Source organism: Lithobates pipiens, unplaced genomic scaffold (genome assembly GCF_037356315.1).
Source record: "Lithobates pipiens isolate NorthernLeopardFrog02 unplaced genomic scaffold, aLitPip1_a1.2 Scaffold_16, whole genome shotgun sequence".
In the NCBI taxonomy this organism is placed as follows: domain Eukaryota; kingdom Metazoa; phylum Chordata; class Amphibia; order Anura; family Ranidae; genus Lithobates; species Lithobates pipiens.
The window spans coordinates 437,410,262-437,436,536 of record NW_027507748.1 but is presented as its reverse complement, the minus strand read 5'-3'; the positions used below and the strand labels follow the sequence as shown (position 1 = coordinate 437,436,536).

Here is a 26,275-nt window from a genome sequence, read left to right as displayed (position 1 = left end):
TACCAGCAAAATGGTCCGGTCTGAAAGTGGTTAAGAACATTTGTTCACTTTTCTAATCATTAGTGTGGTAAAATTGTTGTCCCGACCACAGTGATGAAAAAATTCCATGGCAAAGAATTTAAATATTTTCTCAGACTGACCAATTTTTAACAGTGTATGTGTTTTTTGTTTGTAAATTTATATTCATTCCAAAATCAGATATTAAAAGCAAATTACATTTTGAAGTACTATTGAACAACATTCATCAAGTCATAGAATGTACTAAAAATTTTCATGTGAATGATCATATAAATATTCGTATGAACTTTGTTTCAAAATCTGCTAGTGTAGTGTGCTAGCCAATTTTATATGCTATGATTGCAGGTCTGTAATGGGAGGAGGTAGCTATACAATGACAAAAAGATGCTTCTGACTATGAGTTCTGCTATGATGTGGTGACTTCCATTCATGGACACCAACCCAACATATGTTCATAGTACTGGTACGGGCACAAATTCCCTTCTTTCCCTCATTGCTGTCTGTCCCTGATTTTCTTCCTGAAAGCTTACATAAGAAAAATATGAAAAAGAATCAAAACTTCATCTACTAATTTTAATAGTGTTTACTTCTTAGGTCCTAACCTACAAGGCCTTTAAGAGATTCAGGCTCTCTTTGCAAAAGATCAAGATGGCTTCTACACCCACAATTAGAAGCATTGAAAAAGCCATTTGGTTTTGAGGTTTATTATAAATTAATTACACTCAAAGTACATTTTTAACCTTTCACAGAATAATACTCCAGTTCCAAGATTTAGAACAATGGCATTTACATAAATACAGTATATTATCCATTATCCATGAAAAAACACTGTGGTTGGGCGAGTGCTTGTGGTACCAACAAGTGATAAAGGCAATCTTGAAAAACCTTTTTGTAAAAGTCTAAATAAGTCAAATTGGAAATGTTTAGGTCATCCTTCCGTATACTGAGTTTTTGGTGCTGCTGGTCATAGTACATGATTTCTTAGTCATGTGAGTTTCAGGAAAAAATAAGTATCTCTGCATCTACAGACATCCACGATCTAACACCATCAGTCAACATAGCATGTTTGAAGCTGATCTGACTGGATTCCATGCTGAGCTGTCAGCTGCGGCTTTGCTGTAGAGATGGGTGCAGAGGAGGCAGCCAACAATGGAAGATCCATAGTAACTCTATGGTGTCGTCACTTCCCATTTATTTGACAGGCGTTGTCGGCTGTGTCCTCTGTAGAGCTTTTCCACTGGAGACCGGACCGGATTGGCTTCAGAAAAGGTATGTATACTGATTTCTTCTTTACAGGACTAGATAGGTTAGTGGATGTCTGTAGATTTTTTTTTTTTTTTAACAAAGTCCACCCTAACACTAACATTTTAGTGTTAGGGTGGACGTCTACTTTAAAGTAACAATATACAATATCCTTATTCTCCAATAAATAATTCAAAAACATTGACTACTTGATGGCTCTGTAATCCATTTTTCAATAAATCTTTTCTCACCAAGTATATATGTTCATCTTACCAGTTTGTGCTCAATGCCCAGTGTCTGCAGTTTTTTAAATGTTTAGCATTACTTCAGGTCCCCATATTTTATTTAATCTACTTCTATAGGATGTCATGACTATCCACATGGTCATCATCTTCCTCAAGGACTATATCAAAATATGGCTTCTTTTTAGTTGGCTGATATATTGGTCTTGCAATGAGCTGTTTCAGGGGCTCATTCTTCTTGATTGGCCAAATCCCTGTTCTACTCCTACTCCTAGTTTCCTCCATTCCAGCATTTTCTTTAAGATTTTGTGATGGAGAATGTGGTAAATTGGTACCAGGCCTAGTTAGGATCCCTGCTGGCTCCAAAAACGCAGAATCGCTATCATTATCTTGATCTGAAACAAACAAAAAAAAATCATGATTGTAAATATCCATAAAAATATGTAGAAAAAACCCCCAAAGAAAATGTAGTACTAATCTCTAATGGCCAATTTGTGGACTAAATCAATATAAGGCTTTTTAATTTGTCACAGAAATATTAGGCCTCATGCAGGATGTTTTGCAAACTCTGCTAAAAGTTTTTCCTCCTGCCAGTAGCAAAAAAAAAAGCCTGATGCTTGCAAAAGTGTGCAATGTATTTAGGTGCATTTACAAGTGTCAAAAGCTTGGGTGTTAGTTAATTATTTGAATTGGCCAGAATAATAATTTATTCTGGCCATTGAAATGAATTAACACTCAAGAACTTAACACACCTAGCATTAACGCCCATTTGATGCATTTACATGCATTTACAAGCACCAAAGCATTTTTTTCTCCAAAACTCTGCTGCTCCTGGATGCCCTGGCAGTGTTTTTTTCTGCTCCTAAAAGCCCCTGCCACTAAATGCTGCTAAAAGCCTATGTGTGCATGGGGTAGTTTAGAGGCAGTACACTCTCAAGAAAAAAAAACTCTCTAGCAATACACACCAAACTGAGCATGTGTAGACTGACTCCACTAGCTAGAAATGTTTTGGGGGCAATGCAAGAAGGGCAGGGTATGTACATACAAGATCAAACAGCCTTTTCTTACAAAATGCAGGGATTAACTCCTTAGGTTCTACAGTCAGTATAACAAGCATGCTTTACTGCACATACAGACTGATTTTCCTGTTGTGGGTTTAGTAACACTTTAACATCACATGACTAGAGCCCAGTACTGTTTTAAATTTACACTGTTTCACCTTATAACTATTGATGATTATTCTGTAAACTTTTTAATATTTGTTTTCTACATTAAAAACATGACTTCATTGACTGAGCCTCTAGTAATTTGTTTTCATTTACACACAGACATACTAAAAGTAGCACCCTGCTCCTAATGAGCAGAAGCTACTGTTTTTCAAAATTAAGTTGTCTGAAGCTGTAGTTGGGCTCAGATTAATTATTTAAAAAAAGTTCTGGTTTCTGTATCAGTTCAGCTGGGTTGCACTAATTTACATTTGACCGTGGGTGTCGCTTTCACCGCCAGTGGGTGTAGAAATGTAACAAGCTGGATGTATTGAATACCACCTGTTGCTCGGAAATAGCTCAGTGGGAGTGGTATCTCTGCTGTGCATTCTGGGAGAGGGTATTTAAGATACTGACACCATTTTGTGAGAGCTCTTTCCGGGGTTCACCATCCCGACCTCATGGCCCTCCTGGCCTGGGGTGTGTGTCTCATGATCCTGCGCCTCGAGGCCGGCTGGCCCGAGGCTCTGCAACTGAGAGGGTAGGCCCAGGAGTCTTGGGGCCTACTGATTCAGGGGTGGTCCTGTGCTTTCCTGCCTGCGGGGAGAGTCCAAGAAAACTGAAGGACCCAGGGGAGGACTTTTCTAGGAGAGCACCGAGTACAAGGCTGGTATCTCTGGAGGAGCCTGGGAACCCAGTTGGAGGACGCAACCCGGATCAACACCCATACAGTATCGCCGGTTCGGCTGAAAGAAAACTGGTACTGTATGGCAGTTCTTTAAATTTGTTCAGAATCTCTCAAGAATATTTTAGTTCAATATACAAGTCTGTGGCAGAGACTTTGTTTGATCATCCCACTGATTGCTAGGTGAGAGGGGCCTATCCAGTGGTTGCTGGATCCAGTCTGTGGAGCTATTTCTGCTCTGGATCTGACCAATACCTCTAACCCACAATTATCAAGTGCCTGAACTCCCCTTAACCCTTTGACCCTCTATTGAAGGACTTTGTGCTTATCCCAAAAAAATCTGTGAAAAAGGACTAAGTGCTGGATTTAACATTCTTTGGGCTATTTTCCAATGGGACCCCGGAGACAGAGAAGCGAGCAGGTGAGGTAACGGTAAACCCAAATAAAACCAGCAGCTCCTTCGGGGGTCAGTGCTACATAAATATGTCACATTTTGCTCACTGTATTGTACCAAAGAAGGACAATCTGTAGAAATATTATAGTAAATGTAGGATGCTTTATGTAAAAGATTATAAGGACAAACATATTAATATTAATAATGTTTTGTTAATATGGAAATTACCTTGCAAAAATTGCAGGTTATATTCTTCTCTTGTGTTATAACAGTCATGGGGCAGTGATAAATAGCGTACATTCCGGGCATTTGTCTGTGCAATAGAAGTTAGGACAATAAAAACAAATCACAAAGGAATTTAAAGAAACATTTCTTTGCATTTTCTAACCTAACAAGGTTAACCTGCAACAGAACTTTATTTCATGTATCTTGACATGGTTAGTACTAAGAATTACAAAACTGACATTTGTACCTGCTCCCATACTTAAGTGTAACACGTTTTAGTACATGCTTATTTTATAATACAAAAATTCTTGGCTGTGTTTCATTGATCAGTTTTAATGGAAAATTTTAATTGAAAACCTTTGTACAAGACCAGTGATGAGTGAATGTGCTTGCATTCAATTCAGGGGCTGTTTAGCAAAGTCACTGTAAAATCTTGTGGAAGTTAATGCAGATCCCATTGAAGTCAATTGGAGACAAATCCTGAAAATCAATTCTGCCCATTTTCAAGGCTAATAGGCAAGGAATTGCCAAACAGCAGGCATAGGGAACTGTGACTGCTATGAGGGACATGAACCAATGCAAAAAAAAACAGCTTAGTAGGAGTAGGTTATTTAATAAGGCTTAAAGCAAAACATTAAACATGCACAATTCCTTTAATCACTTGATGACTGGCATGTTAACCCCACTTTCTGTACAGATCTTTTTCAGTTTTCAGCACCGTCATATTTTCAATAGGCTTGTGCAATTCGTTTCGTAACGAATCGAAATTCGGCCGAATTTTGCATCTTTTGGACATTCGGATGCATCCGAATGTCCGAATAAAAAAATAACAAATGACAACGAATACGAAAGAAATATAATGAATGAATTTGAATGACTTCGACATTATTCGAAATTATTTCAACCGCATTCGACATTATTTCAACTGCATTCGAAATGATATCAACATGATTCAACATTATTTCAACCGCATTCGAAAATATTTTGTGACCCGACTTTAGGGCCATGTATCTCGGGGACACTTGGTGCTAGACACTTCAAATTTGGATATGTTGTAGTGCTAGTATTATTGGTTTCTAGCTATAAGTGACCCCGAGATATGTGGCCCCAAAATCGGGTCGCAAAATGTTATTAGTTATTAGAGCAGAGTTTCTAGCACCAAGTGACCTCGAGATACATGGCCCTAAAGTCCGGTCACAAAATATTTTCGAATGTGGTTGAAATAATGTCGAATCATGTTGAAATAATTTCGAATGCATTTGAAATTATTTCAACATGATTCAACATTATTTCAACTGCATTCGAAATGATATCAACATGATTCAACATTATTTCAACCGCATTCGAAAATATTTTGTGACCCGAATTTAGGGCCATGTATCTCGGGGTCACTTGGTGCTAGACACTTCAAATTTGGATATGTTGTAGTGCTAGTATTATTGTTTTTGCATACCAAATTTGGGGTTTCTAGCTGTAAGTGACCCCGAGATATGTGGCCCCAAAATCGGGTCGCAAAATGTTATTAGTTATTAGAGCAGAGAATAACATTTTGCAACCCAATTTTGGGGCCACATATCTCGGGGTCACTTATAGCTAAAAAACCCAAATTTGGTATGCAAACACAATAGTACTAGCACTACAACATATCCAAATTTGGAGTTTCTAGCACCAAGTGACCCCGAGATACATGGCCCTAAAGTAGGGTCACAAAATATTTTCGAATGTGGTTGAAATAATGTCGAATCATGTTGAAATCATTTCGAATCCTGTAGAAATATTTTCGAATTTGGTTGAAATATTTTCGAATGTGGCCGATTTTTCGAATTCGGTAGAAAACTAAACGAAATCCGAAAACAAATTTAAGGAAGTTAACGAATATAACTAAACGAAATTAATGAATTAACGAATTAAAACGAAACGAAACTAAACAAATTTTTTCCTTTTGCACATGTCTAATTTTCAATGACAATTAAGCAGTGATGCAACACTGTATCCACATTAATTCTATATTATTTTTCAGACAGATAGAGCTTTCTTTTGGTGGTATTTAATCGTGACTTGTTTTTTTTTTTTTAAAGAAAAAGAAAAAAAACACATTTTGTTAGTGTTTTGCAAATAATTCATCTTTGTTCATAAATGTGGGCAAAAATGTATTCTGCTACACTTCTTTGGTTACAAAAAATTATATGTATATTATTTAGTTTGTGTGAAAGTTATCAAGTCTACAAAAAATGGTGTATACAGTATAATAGATAGATAGATAGATAGATAGATAGATAGATAGATAGATAGATAGATAGATAGATAGATAGATAGATAGATAGATAGATAGATAGATAGATATAGATAGATATAGATAGATAGATAGATAGATCTACAGTATGCAGTTAATATATAATCTCTGTTCTTGAGGCCCTAAAATGCCAGGACAGTACAAACACCCCCAAAAGCTACAAATACTGCTGACTTTAAAAAAAAAGAAATGTACTTGTCCTAGAATCCAGAGCCATCCTCACCTGGGCCAGATCTTCGCCGCTCTTTGAGTCCATTTAGTTTGGGAAGCTGTCTGTGACTCCTTGCAGCTTCACAGCTGACTTACCACTGCACATGCGCAAGCTATGCTATGCTGTGTGAATGTTCTGCAGCCTGCTGGGACCTGTGACATGTCCCAGAAGGCTGTGGCCAGGGGTGCCTAACTTTCAGTGGAATCACCTAGACAATTTGACCGGACATGGGAGCCAGTACCTACCAAAGGTATCTTTACCTTTAGGGTGAAGTTCTGCTTTAATATGACATTTCTCACACACAGAACGAGCATATGGGGATACCACATGTGTGAGCACTTTTCAGTGTTTGGACTGATTATGTACCAGACATACTGTATTTTGTGTATCACAAACATTAACCAAGTGTACTGTAATGCTTGCCTCTATATGAGTGCCCAGGGAATACAGCTTGGTATAGTATCACCTATAGCAGTCCCCATTCCTATAAGCCAAGCAAACCTAACCTACTGGTTGTCAGGGCTGGCTTAGCCCTTCCTTCTCTGGGCTGGCTGCTCAGCTGTCGGCTAATTGCCAGCTCTCATCTTTCTCCACAGTCACCAGCTGTTCCTGATCCTACTCGTCTGACCTGCCTACTTAAAACTGTCCAGCTTACTTCATCTCTGCCTTTGCCTAGGTCACATCACAAGAAACTATCTCCTGTGGTTCTGTTTAAAGACTGGCTTGCTGACATCCCTTCTGGCTCCTTACCCTGCTTGCTGTTGCTCCACTTGGATCCCTGACTTCTGGCCTGGCTGATTACCCGATCTGGTTATTGAACTCTGGACTGGCTAACTACTCGATCCGGTTAGTGGATTCTGGCTATGCTTTGACTACGCTTACTCTATTTACCTTTTTATTTTTTATTAATAAACAAGTGTGATTTAATTGTACTCCTGTCTCGGTCTGGTTCATGGTTTCTGACACTGGTACATGACTGCCCCCCAGAATGCTATATTTACTGGCCTGGAGGTACAGGAGATTGGAAAAATTATGAACAAAAGAGTTCCTGACAACCATGTTGTCCATTATCAGTTATAATGGATGATAATCCCTATGACACACTAGCAGAAACACAACAACCTGCACAAGATTATATTTTCCCCATGGACTGGCTCTACAGATGACAGCTTGGTTGGTGGAAGTAAACAAATCGTTTGGTGATGCTGTCAGATCTCACTGACTAAATATAGTATTATAACACATTTAGTCAATGGCATCACACCTGAGGCCCATTGACTTATTTACATTTTTTTAGCAAGCCAGCAGGCAGCAGGATCCTTGGTAGCTAGGATGCAGCGATTGCCTGTGTCATAACAACCAATGGTACTGTGTAGCCACATGTGTCCCAGCAGCCAAAGACATTTGTGGCCAGCAAAGTTGAAAATTGCCATTTAGTGTCAGAAACAATAACACCAATAAACCCCGCTTGGATCAGCACACACCGCGCTCCGCGGAGCTCTCCGCAGACTCGGCCTTAGGAAAGGCCGCGGCTTCAGCCTACTCCGAAGCGGTGGTCATCTTTCTACACCCAGGCCGTTTACACTGTGATCGCTCCTTCAAATGACATGACGCTGGTTCCTCCCTCCCCTCTCTGTACTGATCTGTACAGTGGAGGGGAGAGATCGGTGTCAGCAACACTGTGAGCTGGATCTGTAGTGCCCACAGCGCTGCTCTGTGACAGCCACCCCTCCATACCCAGCCAATACTCTGCAATACCCAGCCAATACTCTGCAATACCCAGCCAATACTCTGCCAAACCCAGCCAATACTCTGCCATACCCAGCCAATACTCTGCCATACCCTGCCAATACTCTGCAATACCCTGCCAATACTCTGCCAATACCCTTCCAATACTCTGCCAATACCCTTCCAATACTCTGCCAATACCCTTCCAATACTCTGCAATACCCAGTCAATACTCTGCAATACCCTGCCAATACTCTGCAATACCCTGCCAATACTCTGCCATACTCTGCCAATACTCTGCCATACCCTGCCATACCCTGCAATACCCTGCCAATACTCTGCAATACCCAGCCAATACCCAGCAATGCCCTGCCAATACCCTGCAATACCCTGCCAATACTCTGCAATACCCGGCAATACCCTGCCAATACTCTGTCATACCCTGCCAATACCCAGCAATACCCTGCCAATACTCTGCCAATAACCTGCCATACCCTGCCATAACCCCCGCCAATACTCTGCCATAACCCAGTCAATACTCTGCCATAACCCAGTCAATACTCTGCCATAACCCAGCCATACCCAGCCATACTCTGCCATACCCAGCCATACTCTGCCATACTCAGCCATACTCAGCCATACCCAGCCATACTCTGTAATACTCTTCGATACCCAGCCATACTCTGCAATACCCAGCCATACTCTGTAATACTCTGCGATACCCAGCCATACTCTGCGATACCCAGCCATAATCTGCGATACCCACCCATACTCTGCCAATACCCAGCCATACTCTGCAATACCCAGCCATACTCTGAAACATACTCTGTAATACCCAGCCATACTCTGTAATACCCAGCCATATTCTGCAATACTCAGCCATGCTCAGCCGTACCCAGTCATACTCAGCCAATATTACAGTGGGGGAGATTGTGGATATTACAGTGGGGGAGATGATGAGGATATCACAGTGGGGACTATATGGTGGTGGAATTTTCACAGGTTTTTGCAAATTCAATTATTTGCTGATCTGAAAAATGATCCGATCCGTGACTCTGATCCGAGGAACGATCCGTTCCGTGAGTTTTTTGATCCGTTGCACCCCTAGTCAGTTGGGATAATCATCCTTGCATAATTGAAAGAGATTTTCACAAAAAGTGCACTCTATGACGGAGGTTATTTTTGTGTGTCACATCCATCTAATTATAGTTACATATCCCCTACTTGAGCAGAGACAGAAGAAGACAAAATTAGTATGTATTATGATAAACCACAAACAAGTCTTGTGGGTCAATTTACCTGTGTATATGTGTATATATATCTATATATATATATATATATATATATATATATATATATATATATGTATGTGTGTGTGTGTGTGTAAAAACTATTTGTCTATTACCTGTCTTCCCCAGGGCAGACTGTTTCCTTTCCTCATACTTGAATAGCGACGAGTAAGGATTTCTCTGTTTTGTCTTTCATTATCTTCTTTTGGTAAATTATACTTTACATATGAAGATGTCTAAAAGAGAAGGTCAAAACTTAGTGCAACAATGTTTGTAAGACAACATTCCTTATTTGTAAGATTCATCATCATTGTATTGAGTTGTGTACCAAGAACCTGAAAAAAAGAGCAAACATTGTTTGGTTGGAGTTATTATTTCAACGTGTCCATAAAACATCTGAAAATGCGGTTTACTTCATTTATGTTTGGACTTTCTTTTAACTTATACCTATTGTAAGCCATCAGAGGGTTATGGATTTTCATTTGTTTTTGTCACCACCAATCTACTTGTCTAAGTTAAAATTAACAAATTATTTTCTGCAGATAAATAATTAAGGTCCCTTTGATATTTACATCCTGTGTACATTTTTTTTTGACGGTAGGAAATGGCAGGGACTACTGGACCTACTCTTTTTTTTTTTTTTACAAAGGAATGTTTATTAAATCAGTTACACATTACACTTGTAAATGCAGAGAATACATTTGAGACAGGAACTCAGATGTACAGAGTATACAGATCATATTGGTTTAAACATATTTATACCGAACAACAAGGAATCATCTTATTAAAGTCATCATTCAGTTTTTTGTTGGAAGACCAATTTCCCAGTTTAACTCAGACTGCAGGGTCTAGTAAGCATCAGCATTCCTCTTACCCTGAGGAGCTATTATATGTCTAAAGGATCCGTTTGTTAGAGAAATTCAAGGAGGGGGGAGGAAAGAAGAAAAGAAAAACAAAAAACAGGGAGGCAAGGAAGGGAAAAGGAAGAGGGGAGAGACGGAGAGGAGAGAGGGGGAGAGCAGCAGCCATCCCACCAGGGAACAGGCAGTAGATAACAATCAGGACTGTGACATAGGGCAGGAGAGGGGAAAAAAGAGAGAGGGGCAAGGGGGAGGGGAGGAGAGGAATCGGATCCATTGGCCCATTACAGTTATTTGGTGTCGTCAGTTATATAAGGTTTTCCTGATGCTGCGTACACACGGTCGAACTGTTTGACGTACTTAGTCCGTTGAAACACATTTCAGCGGACAATCCGCTCGTGTGTGGGCTTCAGCGGACTTTTTCAGCGTGCAGTCCGGAGTACTAAGATTTTCGGTTTTTCCAAAAATCTGTCCGTCGTACTTTGGTTTCAGCGGACAATACGGTCGTCAGTATGCTAGTTCGACGGACTAAGAATGGCGCATGCCCAGAAAGGATTTACACGGCGGAAGGGTGCTTTGCTGTGTCTTGGACTTCCTATTTCTAGTCCCGTCGTACATGCTGTACACGTCATCGCGCAAGCTTTCGACGGACTGTTTGTGTATCCGTGTGTGGTCAAGTCCGTTCAGTGGAAAGTACGACGGATTGTCCGTCGGATTGTATGACGGACTAAGTACGTCAAACAGTCCGACCGTGTGCACGCGGCATAAGTATATATAGGGTATTTGCCATGTCTGTAATCTAACTAAATCCCCATGTAGGGAGCAACACCTCTCGTTTATAGTGTTAAATGTCTAGCTTCTGTCCAGGCCGCCCATATTCTGTCAAACTTCTGCGGGCAGTTACGGCCCATGTACAGTGGTGTGAAAAAGTGTTTGCCCCCTTCCTCATTTCCTGTTCCTTTGCATGTTTGTCACACTTAAGTGTTTCGAAACATCAAACCAATTTAAACAATAGTCAAGGACAACACAAGTAAACACAAAATGCAATTTGTAAATGAAGGTGTTTATTATTAAAGGTGAAAAAAATCCAAACCATCATGGCCATGTGTGAAAAAGTGATTGCCCCCTAAACCTAATAACTGGTTGGGCCACCCTTAGCAGCAACAACTGCAACCAAGCGTTTGCGATAACGTGCAATGAGGCTTTTACAGCGTCCTGGAGGAATTTTGGCCCACTCATCTTTGCAGAATTTGCAGAATTGTCCTAATTCAGTTACATTAGAGGGTTTTCGAGCATGAACGGCCTTTTTAAGGTCGTACCACAACATCTCAATAGGATTCAGGTCAGGACTTTGGCTAGGCCACTCCAAAGTCTTCATTTTGTTTTTCTTCAGCCATTCGGTGGTGGACTTGCTGGTGTGTTTAGGATCATTGTCCTGCTGCAGAACCCAAGTTCGTTTCAGCTTGAGTACACGAACAGATGGTCGGACATTCTCCTTCAGGATCTCTTGGTAGACAGCAGAATTCATAGTTCCTTTTATCACGGCAAGTCTTCCAGGTCCTGAAGCAGCAAAACAGCCCCAGACCATCACACTACCACCACCATATTTTACTGTTGGTATAATGTTCTTTTTATGAAATGCAGTGTTCCTTCTACGCCAGATATACTTGGACACACACCTTCCAAAGAGTTCCACTTTTGTCTCATCGGTCCACAGAATGTTGTCCCAAAAGTCTTGGGGATCATCAAGATGTGTTGTGGAGAAATTGAGACGAGCTTTGATGTTCTTTTTGCTCAGCAGTGGTTTTCTCCTTGGAACTCTGCCATGCAGGCCATTTTTGCCCAGTCTTTTCCTGATGGTGGAGGCATGAACGCTGACCTTAACTGAGGCAAGTGAGGCCTGCAGTTCCTTGGACGTTGTTGTGGGGTCTTTTGTGACCTCTTGGATGAGTCGTCGCTGCGCTCTTGGGGTAATTTTGGGCGGCCGGCCACTCCTGGGAAGGTTCACCACTGTTCCATGTCTTTGCCATTTGTGGATAATGGCTCTCACTGTGGTTCGCTGGATTCCCAAAGCTTTGGAAATGGCTTTATAACCCTTTCCAGACTGATAGATCTCAATTACTTTCTTTCTCAATTGTTCCTGAATTTCTTTGGGTCTCGGCATGATGTGTAGCTTTTAAGGATCTTCTGGTGGACCTTACTGTGTCAAGCAGATCCTATTTAAGTGATGCCTTGATTGTGAACAGGTGTGGCAATAATCAGGCCTGGGTGTGGCTAGAGAAATTGAACTCAGGTGTGGACAACCACAGTTATAGTATGTTTTAACAAGGGGGGCAATCACTTTTTCACACAGGGCCATGATGGTTTGGATTTTTTTTCACCTTTAATAATAAACACCTTCATTTACAAATTGCATTTTGTGTTTACTTGTGTTGTCCTTGACTATTGTTTAAATTGGTTTGATGTTCCGAAACACTTAAGTGTGACAAACATGCAAAGGAACAGGAAATGAGGAAGGGGGCAAACACTTTTTCACACCACTGTAGGTAAGTTTATAAAGTGGTAGTACCGCATTAATCAGAGCACGCCACGCCTGCAGCGTTGGGGGATCCGGGAGCTTACACCTGAGAAGGATCTCCTTCCTAGCATAGTATGCTGCGTAAAACACAAACAATTTGGTATGCTTAGTAGTTGCCAAATTGTCTGTGATGCCTAGAAGAAAAGCCAGCGGATCCATATCCAGATGTAAACCCGCCACTCCATTGTTGCCTGCCACCCGCCAATAATTTTGAAGCACCGGGCATGACCAGACCACATGAAAGAAGGTCCCCACTGCCTGCCTGCACTTGGGACACGTATTCTCTATCTTTGGGTAAATAGTGGACAACCTATGTGGAGTGTAGTACACCCTGTGCAAAAATTTCAGTTACACAAATCTGTCCCTAGCCGAGATCATGAGTGGGATGCATTGTTGCAGACCCTCTGATCAATCCTCCTCAGTCAGGGCTGGGACATCTAGTTGCCATTTAGTAAATGATGGGAACACTCTAGAGGTATTTTTGCAAGCGAGTCTAAAGTAAATGGAGGACAGCGTGCAATCTATGCTGGTAGCCGTGAGGAGGGATTCGACCGAGTGGACGACGAGTTCTATCCCATTGCAGAATTGCTCCCGGACTGCATGCCTGAGCTGCATATATCTGAAGAACATCCAGGGGGGAAGATGATATTTACTTTTAAGTTCTGCAAACGAAAGGAGGATAGCCTCCTTAAAAATGTGACGCAACGTCCGGATCCAATGCCTGGCCCAGACCTGAGGGTCTGGAATAGACTGGAGATGTGGTATTGTAGGGTTACCCCTTAACGGGATATGCGGAGAGGCAGAATTCGGATCATTAAAGTATAGGGATACCTGTCTTCCATACCTTCGCCATCGTTGCCATAGGTGTGGTAACTTGGGGACCATATCTCGGGCCTCTATAAACCAGGTTACTGAGTTCGGAATATGATCCCAGAATTGCTGCCTCGAGATTGACCGTCGGGTTGGTAATGTCACCAATACCGTTGCCCAGTAGCACTTCCTAAAGTTCGGCAGGGACAGACCTTCTTCCGTTAGGGATAACTGCAACACGCGTTTGGCTACTCTTGGTGTCGTCCCTGCCCAAACGAAAGAGGTAATAGCTTGGTCTATTTTTACGAAGAAAGAGTTGGGAATGGGGACTGGGGTGTGACGAAAAGCATACAGAAATTTAGGGAGAAGGGACATTTTAATTAGATTTACCCTCCCCACCGGGGTCAATAAAAGTGTCTTCCACACTGCGCATTTGCGGATACATTTCTGGAGAATAGGGTGGACATTATCAGTTAGATAGCTCTTCAAGTCACCTCAGACCTGAATACCTAGGTACTTAAAACAAGTGACCCTGTTAAGAGGAGAGGGGGGGGTCATACGGTTCCCGGGGGTCTATCAGGGAGAACAAAAGTGACTTATCCCAATTTACTCTGACCCCAGAGAACACTCCAAACCAGTAAATAATGGACGCTTGCTTGGTTTGATGGGCCTGCTGTTCTGGCTTGACTCCTTAAACTACTCAGTCCTCACTGACACACCTGGTTATAGACTGAAGGCCACTCACAGCTATGTACCTTAAGCATTAGTATATTATCATCTAAAACATTCTACAGAAAATAGGCCACAGGCAACCAGTATTAGGAAAAGTAAGTATTTGATAGCAAAGTAGAATGAACACAATATACATACAGAGGAATGGGTCAATAAATATGTAAGGTTAACTGCAGGGAATATTAGCCTCACCTATGGCCATTGACTTATATTGCAATAAGGCTAAATCCTATTCAATTAGTGTACATAGCATTAGTAAGAACCCCATCAACCATGAAAACTTGAAAGGCACAAAGAAAAAGTCTCACTGTAACTCTTGACAATGACTATTTAAAAAGGGACCCTGATTGCACATACAGCCCTTTAATGGTTTAGTGTACATTTACTAACAAAGAGGTACTTCTGGAGATCACTGCTTAATTGTCAGTGTTGGCCAGCTTTCGGTTGGGCACTTCTGTAGATGGTGCACATGCAGCTGTCCCTTTAAGACTGTACACTGGGAGGAATGATGGGCTGCTAGGTAAGGGGCAGTCTTACTTGGCATTAACTGTGGGCAGTTAGGGGTTAAGCTAGGTAGTTCCATTAACCACTACCAGTATGCAATTGAACAGGCCCAGTAGGCTTGGGGATCAGTTGTTCCAGAAGTCTCAGTCCTCATGATCAGATCCTCACAAGGCTCAGTCACTCAGCCCAGGTCCCAGCTCAGCAAACAATCTCTCTGGAACTTGGTCCTCAGGCTCCCATGGGCACAGCAAAGACACAAGATCACTGCAAAAACTCTGTCCTCTCTCATGCAGTGCACAGACTACAGCAGGTCTGCACTGTCTCATTCTCCTTGCTTGTCTGCCTCCAGATTTGCCCTAGAAAAGTTCTGGTCTCTCCTGTGTACAGAGGGTTGTGTCTCTTGTAGTCCAAGCCCCCATTCATTTGTCTTGTACAGTGCTCCTTTTGGACTATATGTCCCTTATCCATTTTGGCTGCTTTCCTACACAGTCCCACCTCCCTGCTGTTGATATGCTCAAGCCACTGCCACCAGGAGGGAGGGAGGAAGTAGGAGTGAACAGAGAACACACAGCCACTCTGATGCCTCCAGGAGAGAGGGAGCAAGTGGGTGACTAGGGGAATCCACACAGTGGCTGCTCTGCTCACAGCCAGCCATGCACAGCAGGGGATGGGGGAAGAAAGGCCACAACACAACCAACACAGCTGGTCTGTTCATGCCGGCTGTCTCTCTGATTCTCGCACAGCACAGCTGGCAGCACAAGCATTCATTGGCACCTGGTTACACCGAGACTGCCAAAAGAAAAAAGCATTGGGGGAGATGGCAACGGTTTCCAATTGGGTGGTGATTGCAGGCTTGAGAAGAGCACTCTAATGAGATAAATGTGCTAAAATGTGTCCATATTTGTACATTTGTCTTCACCCACACCCAGTAGAATATAGTTTCACTTTAAAACCTGAGAGAATGGCAGCACTTTTCCAGTGTGCTGAACATTCACAAATAGCAAGTGATGAAGAGCTGGCATATTCCATGGGGCAGGAGAATACATTATGGGGCACAGAAGTGCATATAGAATGGGGTAAGGGGATACATTACGGCACACAGTAGGGCACTTTATGAGACACACAGCAGGACACATTATGCAGCATACAGCAGGGAACATTATGGTGCACATCAGGGCATATTACACAGGGCAGGAAGGCACATTATGGGAGCACAGCAGAACATATTACATGGGGGCAGGGCCGTCTTTAATATTGATTGGGCCCTGGGCAAACATTTTCTTGCCCCCCCCCCCCCCCCAGGCAATTTCACTCTCCACCTGCATACAATAAATAGCAGCTGGACTTGTTGCCTCATACTTGCCAATTATCCAGGTTTATATTCCCTTGTCCCTTGAAGTTTTAATTCCTTGCTGTGTCCCAATATCTCAGTGTGAAGTGCTGGTCCTAATGCTGCCCAGCTCTGAGCTGTTGATGTGTACAGATGACTCACCTACAGACCCTGTGTTTACATGTAAATAACCAGCATTTATGTGTAAATAGTGGCTGCAATACTAAGTAAATAGCTGCGGCCGGTGGCATTGATATGTAAATAAAGGCGACATTCATATGTATATCATGCTCCCCTGCAGTGAAGAGATGATGTGCTGTAACCTCTAGCAACTAATCAGTGAACCGTAATGTGTGCTGTAACCTCTAGCAACCAGTCAGTAAGCAGTAATGATATGCTTTAACTGCTGGCAACCAATCACAATTTCTGCCTGATCTGATACAGTATACTGATTTTAAGTCTGGCTGCTATTTATTGTATGTCTCAGAGCAGGTGGTGAGTGAAATTGCATGAGGGGGGGGCAAGAAAATTTTATTAAAGACGGCTCTGGCTGTCCTAAGCTGAAATGATACCAGACAGAAGATATCCAAATTATTAATAATGGAGCAGGTCTTTCTCTTATTGCAGATCTACTGATTTATTTCGATTTTTCTCTTTCGGGTGAATTTTAAACGCCTGGGGGTTTCTAGGGCACTCTTTATTGCCCAAAGAATTACCGTTATCCCATTATCGTTTAATGGGTTTCAGTCTCTCCCCTTACAATATCCAACTGGGTCCAAGATTCGAATAAGAGTATTGCATATGAGTAGCAAATATATTTTCTATGCAATGCCATGTTTAAATTTGACCATACATAGAAATGCTAGTTAGATTTTTTTTCATTTAAAAACCCCATAATTGATATGTACTACTTGTAGTTTGTCCTTAAGTTTTTTATGGATCTGTGCTGTGATGGGATGGTGTGTGTTTTTTTATTTCTTATTTAGGTTGTGTCTGTTTTTGTTGTCATTTGTATATATTTTTTTCATTTGTACCAACATTTTTTTTTCTATTAAATACAATCTGAATAAAAAAAAAAAAAAGAAGAAGTAAAAGAGCAAGCTAAAGAGAGAAACGCCAGGCACGTTCCTAGTACAGCAATAAAAATGGGTTTAAGATGAAATTCTTTAAATGACAGTAAAATGGATTGCACTCACATAGTGCTCAGTGGATGCGGGATGGCCAAATCTGGTAAGAGAACAGAAAACCGTAGGGTGACCCTTGGATGATGTTCTGCAAATGCCGTGAACAGCAGGCAGCAGGAGCCTCGAGGAGCCACGGATGGATGCCATCTCCTGGACCGTGGTGGCATCCATCCGTGGCTCCTCGAGGCTCCTGCTCCCAACTGTTCATGGCGCTTGCAGCACATCATCCAAGGGTCACGCTACAGTTTTCTGTTCTTTCACTGGACTTGGCAAGCCCACATCCACTGAGCCCTATGTAAGTGCAATCCATTTTACTGTCATTTAAAAAAATGTCAACTTAAATACATTTTTATTGCTGTACTAGGAACGTGCCTGGGGCTTCTCTGCCCTCTCGTGCTTTTATCTTCCACAGCTCCTGGATTCCCAGCCCTTACTTGAAGAAGCCTCGCCACCCACTGCAGCAACATAATAGAGACTCATTTAAGGGGCTCACCCCCCAAAACTTCACTTTGAAACACAGTCTTTGCTCCTCATAAACTTTCATCTTTGTACTTTTTTATATCAATATAAGATTGATGAGCATTTGTGTACTTGATGATTACAACTATCAGGTTCTTCTGGCGCTGAATTTCACACAAGCTTTGTGTGTTTATCGTAAAAGAGAAAGCTGCCTGTGACTGAAGGGAAGATCGTTTCAGAACTCATGGGGACTTCTAGGAGAACACTGGTTGAGAAACCTTGGCTAAGCACAGCAATTTTTCATGCATTTACACAGTTACATAATATCACCTATTTTTTCACCAAAGAAGACTATTATGAACTATCGTTTACATATTGTGAAATGTAATACACCTTACCCTTCGGCGCACATGATAGAGACTGTTTGTTAATATATCTTTCATGTGAATTACGTCTTCAGTGGAAAATGTGTTTGAAGTTTTTCTTTTTCTGCAAATGATAAAACAAAAATTACGTTGCTTCTGCAGCAGTATCACTAAAATAACACCATACCGTATTGCTTGTAAATAGACATGTGCACACTGAAATATTTTGTTTCAGAATTTTGTTTTCATCCATTTAGTTACTCCCGAAATTCGTTTTTATTTATTTAGTTTTTTGTTAAAAATTCATCCAAAAACCCAAATTAATTAAGGTCGAATCTGTCATTGAAGGCTTATGCTGTCTGTCGAATGTTCAAAGAAGATTCGACGGAGCAGCTAAATTGTATGACTCCATATAGTTTTTCTGCTCCGTCAAACTCCATATAGTTTTTCTGCTCCGTCAAATCTTCTTAGAACTTTCAACAGACATCATAAGCCAAAGATTCAACGTTTGTATGTTTTTCACTGCTTTCTCGAATCTTTGTGATTCATGTTGAATGTATATAGTTTAAACAGAAAATGGACTGGTGATAGTGGTCACTGATCAGACAGGTAACAAGATAGGGTATATAGAATCTATATAGAATTTCTATCTATAATATAGAATCTATAATAATAAATCCCCCCCCCCCCCACACACACACACAACACAGGCTGCCTCTGAGGCTATCACAACACTAGCAACACTAGTGTCGCTATCAGGTTCACAACACTAACACAATATCAGCAGATTATTATGAAAAAGTTAAGTTGAACTGTAGCTTGCTTCACTATTGTTCTGCTGCTGTGCTTATGCTTAATTGCTAAATAATTCAGGTTCTCTGACAAACGGATCAACTGAGATTGACTGTCTTCTGAAATGATTCAGTGTGTGTGTGTGTGTCTCTCTCTCTCTGCTAGCAATCATAAGTGAAAGTAAGTTGGCTGTATGTGTGTACTTAGTTCTAGCTATTTTACTGCTCCTCCTCTTTGGTTACAATCAGCCAATAACATTCATCATCATCATTATTTTTATTGTACTTCCCCCACCCAATTCCAGCAGTAATCTTTTCTCTCTCTGTCGAATCTTTTCTCTCTCTGTCAAATCTTTTCTCTCTCTGTCAAATCTTTTCTCTCTATGTAGAATAATCCTGGACTAATAGAGTTAAGGTTAGGCACATTCGACCACAGGTTAGATAGACACAGATTGTTATTGTCAGTGTCATGTCGAATCTCCTATCTATATCGAACTGTTGTCAAAACGAAAACGAAAATAAAGCATTTATTTATGTCGGATCTTTCATTTTTCGGATTTTGCACTTTCGTTATCGTTTGTTAAAACAATAACGAAAATACCTGAAATTTGGACGAAAATGCATTTGGACGAAAACGAATGCACATGTCTACTTGTAAAGCAATTTATTTACTGCATGATTTACCCACAGTTTTCTGTCTGGGTTGCCTTCTAGGTGGTCAGGGAATTACCATAGAGCAGCCTCCCTCAGCCCTAAAGCGCTGCTGAAACTGGCAATGGTTTACCACTAGTGCGGGCACAGCCTCAGTGTGAAAGTAAGCTAGAAGAGCACATGCTGCAGTGACTCTGATTAGGCAACCAGCATGAAGATGTAATTTACAAGCATACCTTCCAACTTTCTAAGATGAGAAAGAGTGACACCCTTTACCAAAAAGTAGTAGGCAAAGGATGCATCCCTTATAGGCCTTGGGCAATTAATACACAAAAAATTTAATGTTTTTTATTTAAATATTATTAAAATGAATAAGCCCAAAAGTCGTTTTGATTTTCACCAATCATTTTTATATTGGCTCTTGGTACACTAATGAGTGACATGACACCGGGGAGGGAAAATGGCTAACTGGGCCCAATTTGGACATTTTGACTTAGGGGTGTACTCACTTTTGTTGCCAGTGGTTTACACATTAATGGCTGTGTGTCGAGTTATTTTAAGGGGACAGAAAATTTACACTGTTATACAAGCTGTACACTCACTACTTTACATTGTAACAAAGTGTAATTTCTTCAGTGTTGTCACATGAAAATATATAATAAAATATTTATAGAAGTGGGGAATGTACTCACTTTTGTGAGATACCATATATATGTTTGTAGTAACATTTTACCTGTAGTACAATCTACCACTGAGCTGATATTTACTTGGCTGTTCGGAAAAGACCTCACAGCAGTTCTGTGTTATGTGATAGATCGTTTTTTTAAATAACCTGAATCTCTGTATTAATAAGATGGTTAGTGCTCAGCTGGATGGCAGATTTTGATGTACAGCTGATGCCAAAAGTTTTGGGAATGACACAAATATTAATTTTCACAAAGTCTGCTGCCTCAGTTTTAATGATGGCAATTTGCATATACTCCAGAATGCTATGAAGAGTGATCAAATGAATTGCAATTAATTGCAAAGTCCCTCTTTGCCATGAAAATTATCTTAATCCCATAAAAAAAAAACATATCAACTGCATTTATGAAGAAGGCTTCAGGGTGACCAAGAAAGTCAAGCAAGCACTAGGTATGTCTCCTACAGTTGATACAGCTGCAGGATCGGGGCACCATCAATGCAGAGCTTGCTCAGAAATGGCAGCAGGCAGGTGTAAGTGCATCTGAATGCACAGTGAGGAGAATATTTTTGAAGGATGACCTGGTGTCACGAAAGGCAGCAAAGAAGCCACTTCTCTACAGGAAAAACCATCAGGGACAGACTGACATTCAGCAAAAGGTACAGGGTTTGGACTGATGAGGACTATGGTAAAGTAATTTTCTCTGATGAATCCCCTTTCCGATTGTTTGGGGCATCTGGAAAAAGCCTTATCCTGAGAAGAAAGGGTGAGAGCTACCATCAGGCCCGTGTCATGCCAACAGTAAAGCATCCTGAGACCATTCATCTGTGGGGGTGCTTCTCAGCCAAGGGAGTGGGCTCACTCACAATTTTGCCTAAGATCGCAGACTGAATAATGAATGAATAAAAAATGGTACAAAAACATCCTCCAAAAGCAACTTCTCCCAACTAGTCAAGAACAGTTTGGTGAGGAACAATGCGTTTTCCAGCATGATGGAGCACTTTCCCATAAAGGAAAAGTGATACCTAAGGGGCTTGGGGAACAAAACATTGAAATTTGTGACCTATGGCCAGGAAACTCCCCAGACCTTAAAGTGATTGTAAACCCTTGAGATTTTTCACCTTAATGCATTCTATGTTCTGCAAAAATCTGCAAAAATATGCAGCCCCCCAGAGCCTTCCTTTTACTTACCTGAACCTGATCATTCCATCGATGGAGACGAGTACAGCAGCTCCAACCGCTGTCTCGGGTCCTCACTGGCTCCCACTGCTGTCAATCAAATCCTGTGACAGGGGAGCCAGGGCAGGCTCGAGTTCTGCTGTCTGTGTCAATGGACATAGCAGCAGGACTTGGGAGTGTTCCCTCACAAGTGCTTCCATGGAAAGTGGCTCTCTGTGGGGGCACTCGAGAAGAGGAAGTGCCAGAAGGAGGATCAAGGCCGCTCAGTGCAAAATCCTTGCCCAGAGGAGGAAAGTATAACATGTTTGTTATTTAAAAAACAAAACAAAAAAACTAACCTTTACAAACCCTTTGATCCCATTGAGAACTTGTGGTCCATCCTCAAGAGGCGGGTGAACAAAAAAAACACAAGTTCCAACAAACTCCAAGCATTGATTATGCAAGAATGGGCTACCATCAGTCAGGATGTGTCACAGAAGTTGATTGGCAGCATGCAAATTGCAAGGCGAACTGCAGAGGTCTTGAAAAAGGGGAGTCAAATATTGACCCTTTGCATAACCTTAATGTAATTGTCAATAAAAGCCTTTGACACTTATGAAATACTTGTAATTATACTTCAGTATACCATAGCAACATCTGCCAAAAAGATCTAAAACACTGAAGCAGCAGACTTTGTGAAAATAATATTTATGTCATTCTCAAAACTTTTGGCCATGGCTGTAGATGTAGTGTTAATACTGTAGATACAAAACACAGCTTGGAGGGCCAACAACAATAGGCCTAGCCCTGTATTTGTGGAATCCTGCTGTACATGATAAAATAACACTTACTGTAGGGAGGATGAAGAAGTATCACTCCTCGTTCCAAACCTAGTCATTTCAATAGCTTGTTTAATCTCAAGCTTTTTATGCAGAGAGACAATACTTGATTTAGGCTGATGTTCTCGGATAAGAACTTTCCGGAGAAATGTGTTATCAAGTTTTTTAAATCTGGAACAAAACATGCATCATACTTTATATAATACAAACAAGAACACAAATTGACACTAACAATTTAAGTTAATATCAGAAGTTTGAGTTGCACACCTTCCCAAATACATCATATTTTATTTAGCTGTAGAAAATGTGAGCAAAGGGGATTAGATACATACTATGGAAACGAAAGTTATTTTAGAGGCTAAGGCTACATTTGGATGGGCTAGTCACCCATGTGAATGTAGCCTAACTTCTCCATTTACTAGAATAATAAATGTGCATATATTTGCAGGAAAAAATGTATTTTTTTTTTTTTTTTTTGCAAATGAGCCTGCATAGCTTTGCAACTGTGATCATGGGTGCAATGCCAGGTTTCTGTAGACTCTTTTCGTGTGTGCCAAGGCACAAACTTTTAGTTTAGAGTCAGGGAAATTGTCAATGGTGACAGTGTGGTGATCACTGCACTCATGTTCCATTGAGAACTACAAGTCAAGTCTATAATAGAGGCAAACAATAAAGTGTATTCATACATTGTGAATGAATGATATGGCTGTAAAGGTGGAAATTTAAAAAGTTACACTGGTTGTGGGAGTGGAGGAGTTCCACTGCTATTATGCCACTATGCCACTTTTATTTTCCCGTGAGACCTTCAGGAGCTCTGCAAACCAGGACACTGGTACAAAATTCAGCCATCTTCCTTGGTCATGAGCTTGCCCCACCCCCTCTGTCAAACGTTTGGGCAGTGAGACCATCCATCATAATGATGGGCCAACACTGAGGCTTGAGCAGCAAGAAGGAGTGGTGCCATGATCTCAACCATAAGTGGTAGTTAAAGCAGTGTTCCAGCCAAAACATTTTTTTAAACAATTCCCAAGTAAACTACTGTAATTCTTAAAAATCTTGTCTTCATAGGAATTTTGACAAATGCAGACCAGACCACTGCCCTTTTCACCGAATTGTGACAACTACCTGGTCAACCTCGCACTGCGCTGTCACTGATTTGCAACATTAATGCTCTCAGCCTCACCCTACACAAAGATTTCCCACAATTAAGGTGCCAGAAGACTGAGAGCAAGTGTCACGGGGTTAAGTTAACTAACCAACTAACTCTTTAAACTGCCACCACCAACTACTAAGATAGAAGAGTAGTAGCTTTCACGAGATTAGCAATAGCAATTTATGATTTAGGAATAAACTGTCCAACGGCCCCTCCACATTTGCCTTTCTTGGATAAGTGGGAACAAGACCTACAACGGAAATTTACACCTAACCAAATACAATGCATACTAAGATTTACTTTAAAATCGTCAGTTTTTATGAAAATTCAGGAATCAAATGATAAAATCCTGACAAGATGGTACCTCACCCCACATCTTTTACATTACCCAGACACTATGGATTGCTGTTGGCGATGTTTGGAGGGTAGAGGAACCTTATTTCACATATTTTGGTCATGTCCCAAATTGTTCCATTTTTGGACAACAGTCCAAGAAGTGACCCAAAAGTTCACGGATTATAAGATTTCTGGTGATCCAGCTTTATTTCTTTTGCATGTGTCTACCATGTTGGTCAAAAATTATCAAAATTCGGGGGGGCGTGTCCGGATGTGAACCTAGGAGGACGTGTGTGCTGGAGCTCCTGGAATCCTATTCTGTATCCTTTGTCATCCTCCTCGCTAACGATCCCGGGAACGCTGCAATCTCCCCCTCTACACCCGAGGCATCTTACCGACCGGACGGGCTGCGAAGTGTGGAGCATCGGGGTACTTTTGAGGCCCCGGCTGGTTGAGGCCTAGTCGGCTTGCTGAGGTCCGGCCGCCATCTTTGAGGCCTGTGAAGCCTCCGGACCGGCCGCGGCGAAGTACAGCGCCCTCGGATCTGCTGCACGGGCGGGCTGCGGGCACGGAGCACCGGTGGAGCACGGAGCCGAGTCTAGCTGCCGCCACCGCCAGCACCGCCGCCACGCCGGGAGGACGCCGATGCGACAGGCCGCGCGGCGGCGGGATCTGTCATCCTCTGGGGGATTGTCAGGCTTACGAAGGCCCTCATCCTCGCTCTACAGGGTGGTGAGTCCTGCACTTTCAGGGGCATTTGGCGACCCCCTAGGAGAGGTGGAAGGGAGAGTGTGGTGGGGCTTGGTGCTGTTTCCTGCTGGCTTCCCCTCTATGTTTATGGATGGACACTCTTAAAGGGCAATACACCAGAGCACTCCTTGCATTGTCAGACTGTCTCCACACTTGTCTTTTTGCTAAACTTCCTGCAGTTTACTGCCCTTGGGAGGCCCCAGAACTGTGACTTTAGTTTCTCTGCAGCCCACACTGTCATCTTGTTGCTGAGCACTTTTAAAGGGGTACACCTCCCTGTCTGCACACCACTGTACACAAGGCCGGCTTGCTTGTCCTGTTCCCCATGCCCTCCAAGGGCAAGTCTGCGGCGAAGAAGGCTGCATTACCGCCTGTGCAGGACCCTAGTGACTTTCTGCATCAGTTTAAAGCCCTAATGGCAGACATGGAGCAGGCGGCACCGAAGGAGGCTGCGCCGTCCGCACTGACCGCACCTCCAGCAAATGATACCAGTGTCATCCTTGCAGCTATTGAGCAAAGCAGAACCTCATTGTTGGTCCGCATAGATCATCTGGCGGAGGAATGCAATCTCATAAGAGCAGACTTTGATAAATTTAGGGGCAGACTTTCTGAAACCGAATCCCGCATCTCGGCAGCAGAGGACACTACTAGCCGCCATGATGAAGCCATTCATGCGTTGCAGCGTACTGTTCAGACTCTGGTGGCGAAATCCGATGACGCAGAAAATCGCTTACGAAGGAACAATGTCAGGGTCCTGGGCCTCCCTGAGGGGGCAGAGGGGGATCGACCAGCTGAATTTGCAGAGGGCTTCTTCAAGACACTTCTTCACCTGACGGAGGTCCCCCCGACGTATGTGGTGGAGAGGGCACACAGGGTCCCAACTAGTCGGGGTCCGCCCGGGGCCCCACCTAGGCCTTTCCTGGTACGGTTCCTCAACTTTCGGGACCGGGACCGCATTCTACGTGAAGCTCGTAAACATCAGACCTTGCCCTTCGAGAACACGGTGGTGCATCTATACCCTGATTTCTCAGCTGACTTGCAGAGACGACGCAAGACCTTTACAGACATCAGAAGAAGGCTTCGTGAACGTGAAATGAAATACTCCATGCTTTATCCTAGTCGGTTGCGGGTGCAGCACGGAAGTTCGGTGAAGTTCTTTGATTCTCCGGCTGAAGCGGACGCATGGCTACAGTCACTCTGATATACAAGTCACGACATATTTGGTTGCTACATGGCGGATTTGACTTCAGTTTCCTTCTTTTTTGCCCTATTCGGCTGCCATCAAGAGTTCCGGCTGGTTGGTACCCGGCAGGTTGAGTTCCCCTGTCAGGCTGAGACTTTGTTCCCATGTTGTTGCGGCCTGACCCTGATGGCTGGGGGCGGGAGGACAGTTTTGGCAGTTGTCTGCCCCTCGCCAAGCCCACATCTATGCAATCCCCTTGCTATGGGGTGGTGCCGCCCTTCATTTCATCCTTAGCACTGTTTGAAGTTACATCAGATGATGGGGACCAAGAAGGGGCACAGGCTGTCTGGATACCCATATCAAGAACTGCCGGGTCGT

The 26,275-nt window shown here is 42.3% G+C and overlaps 1 protein-coding gene across 1 annotated transcript in view; it reads right to left on the bottom strand.

The window, feature by feature from the left end:
• Window positions 1-706: 706 nt before the first annotated feature.
• Window positions 707-26,275, bottom strand: part of SLC9A4 (solute carrier family 9 member A4) — a 90,674-nt gene continuing 65,105 nt past the window's right edge. Inside the window, exons 8-12 of the mRNA XM_077482670.1 lie at window positions 22,488-22,646; window positions 18,388-18,478; window positions 9,649-9,768; window positions 4,015-4,099; window positions 707-1,897 (exon numbers count right to left, since the gene is read on the bottom strand). Coding sequence (XP_077338796.1) covers window positions 1,617-1,897; window positions 4,015-4,099; window positions 9,649-9,768; window positions 18,388-18,478; window positions 22,488-22,646 — 736 coding nt within the window. The 3' untranslated portion in view covers window positions 707-1,616. The remainder of the gene's footprint in view (window positions 1,898-4,014; window positions 4,100-9,648; window positions 9,769-18,387; window positions 18,479-22,487; window positions 22,647-26,275) is intronic.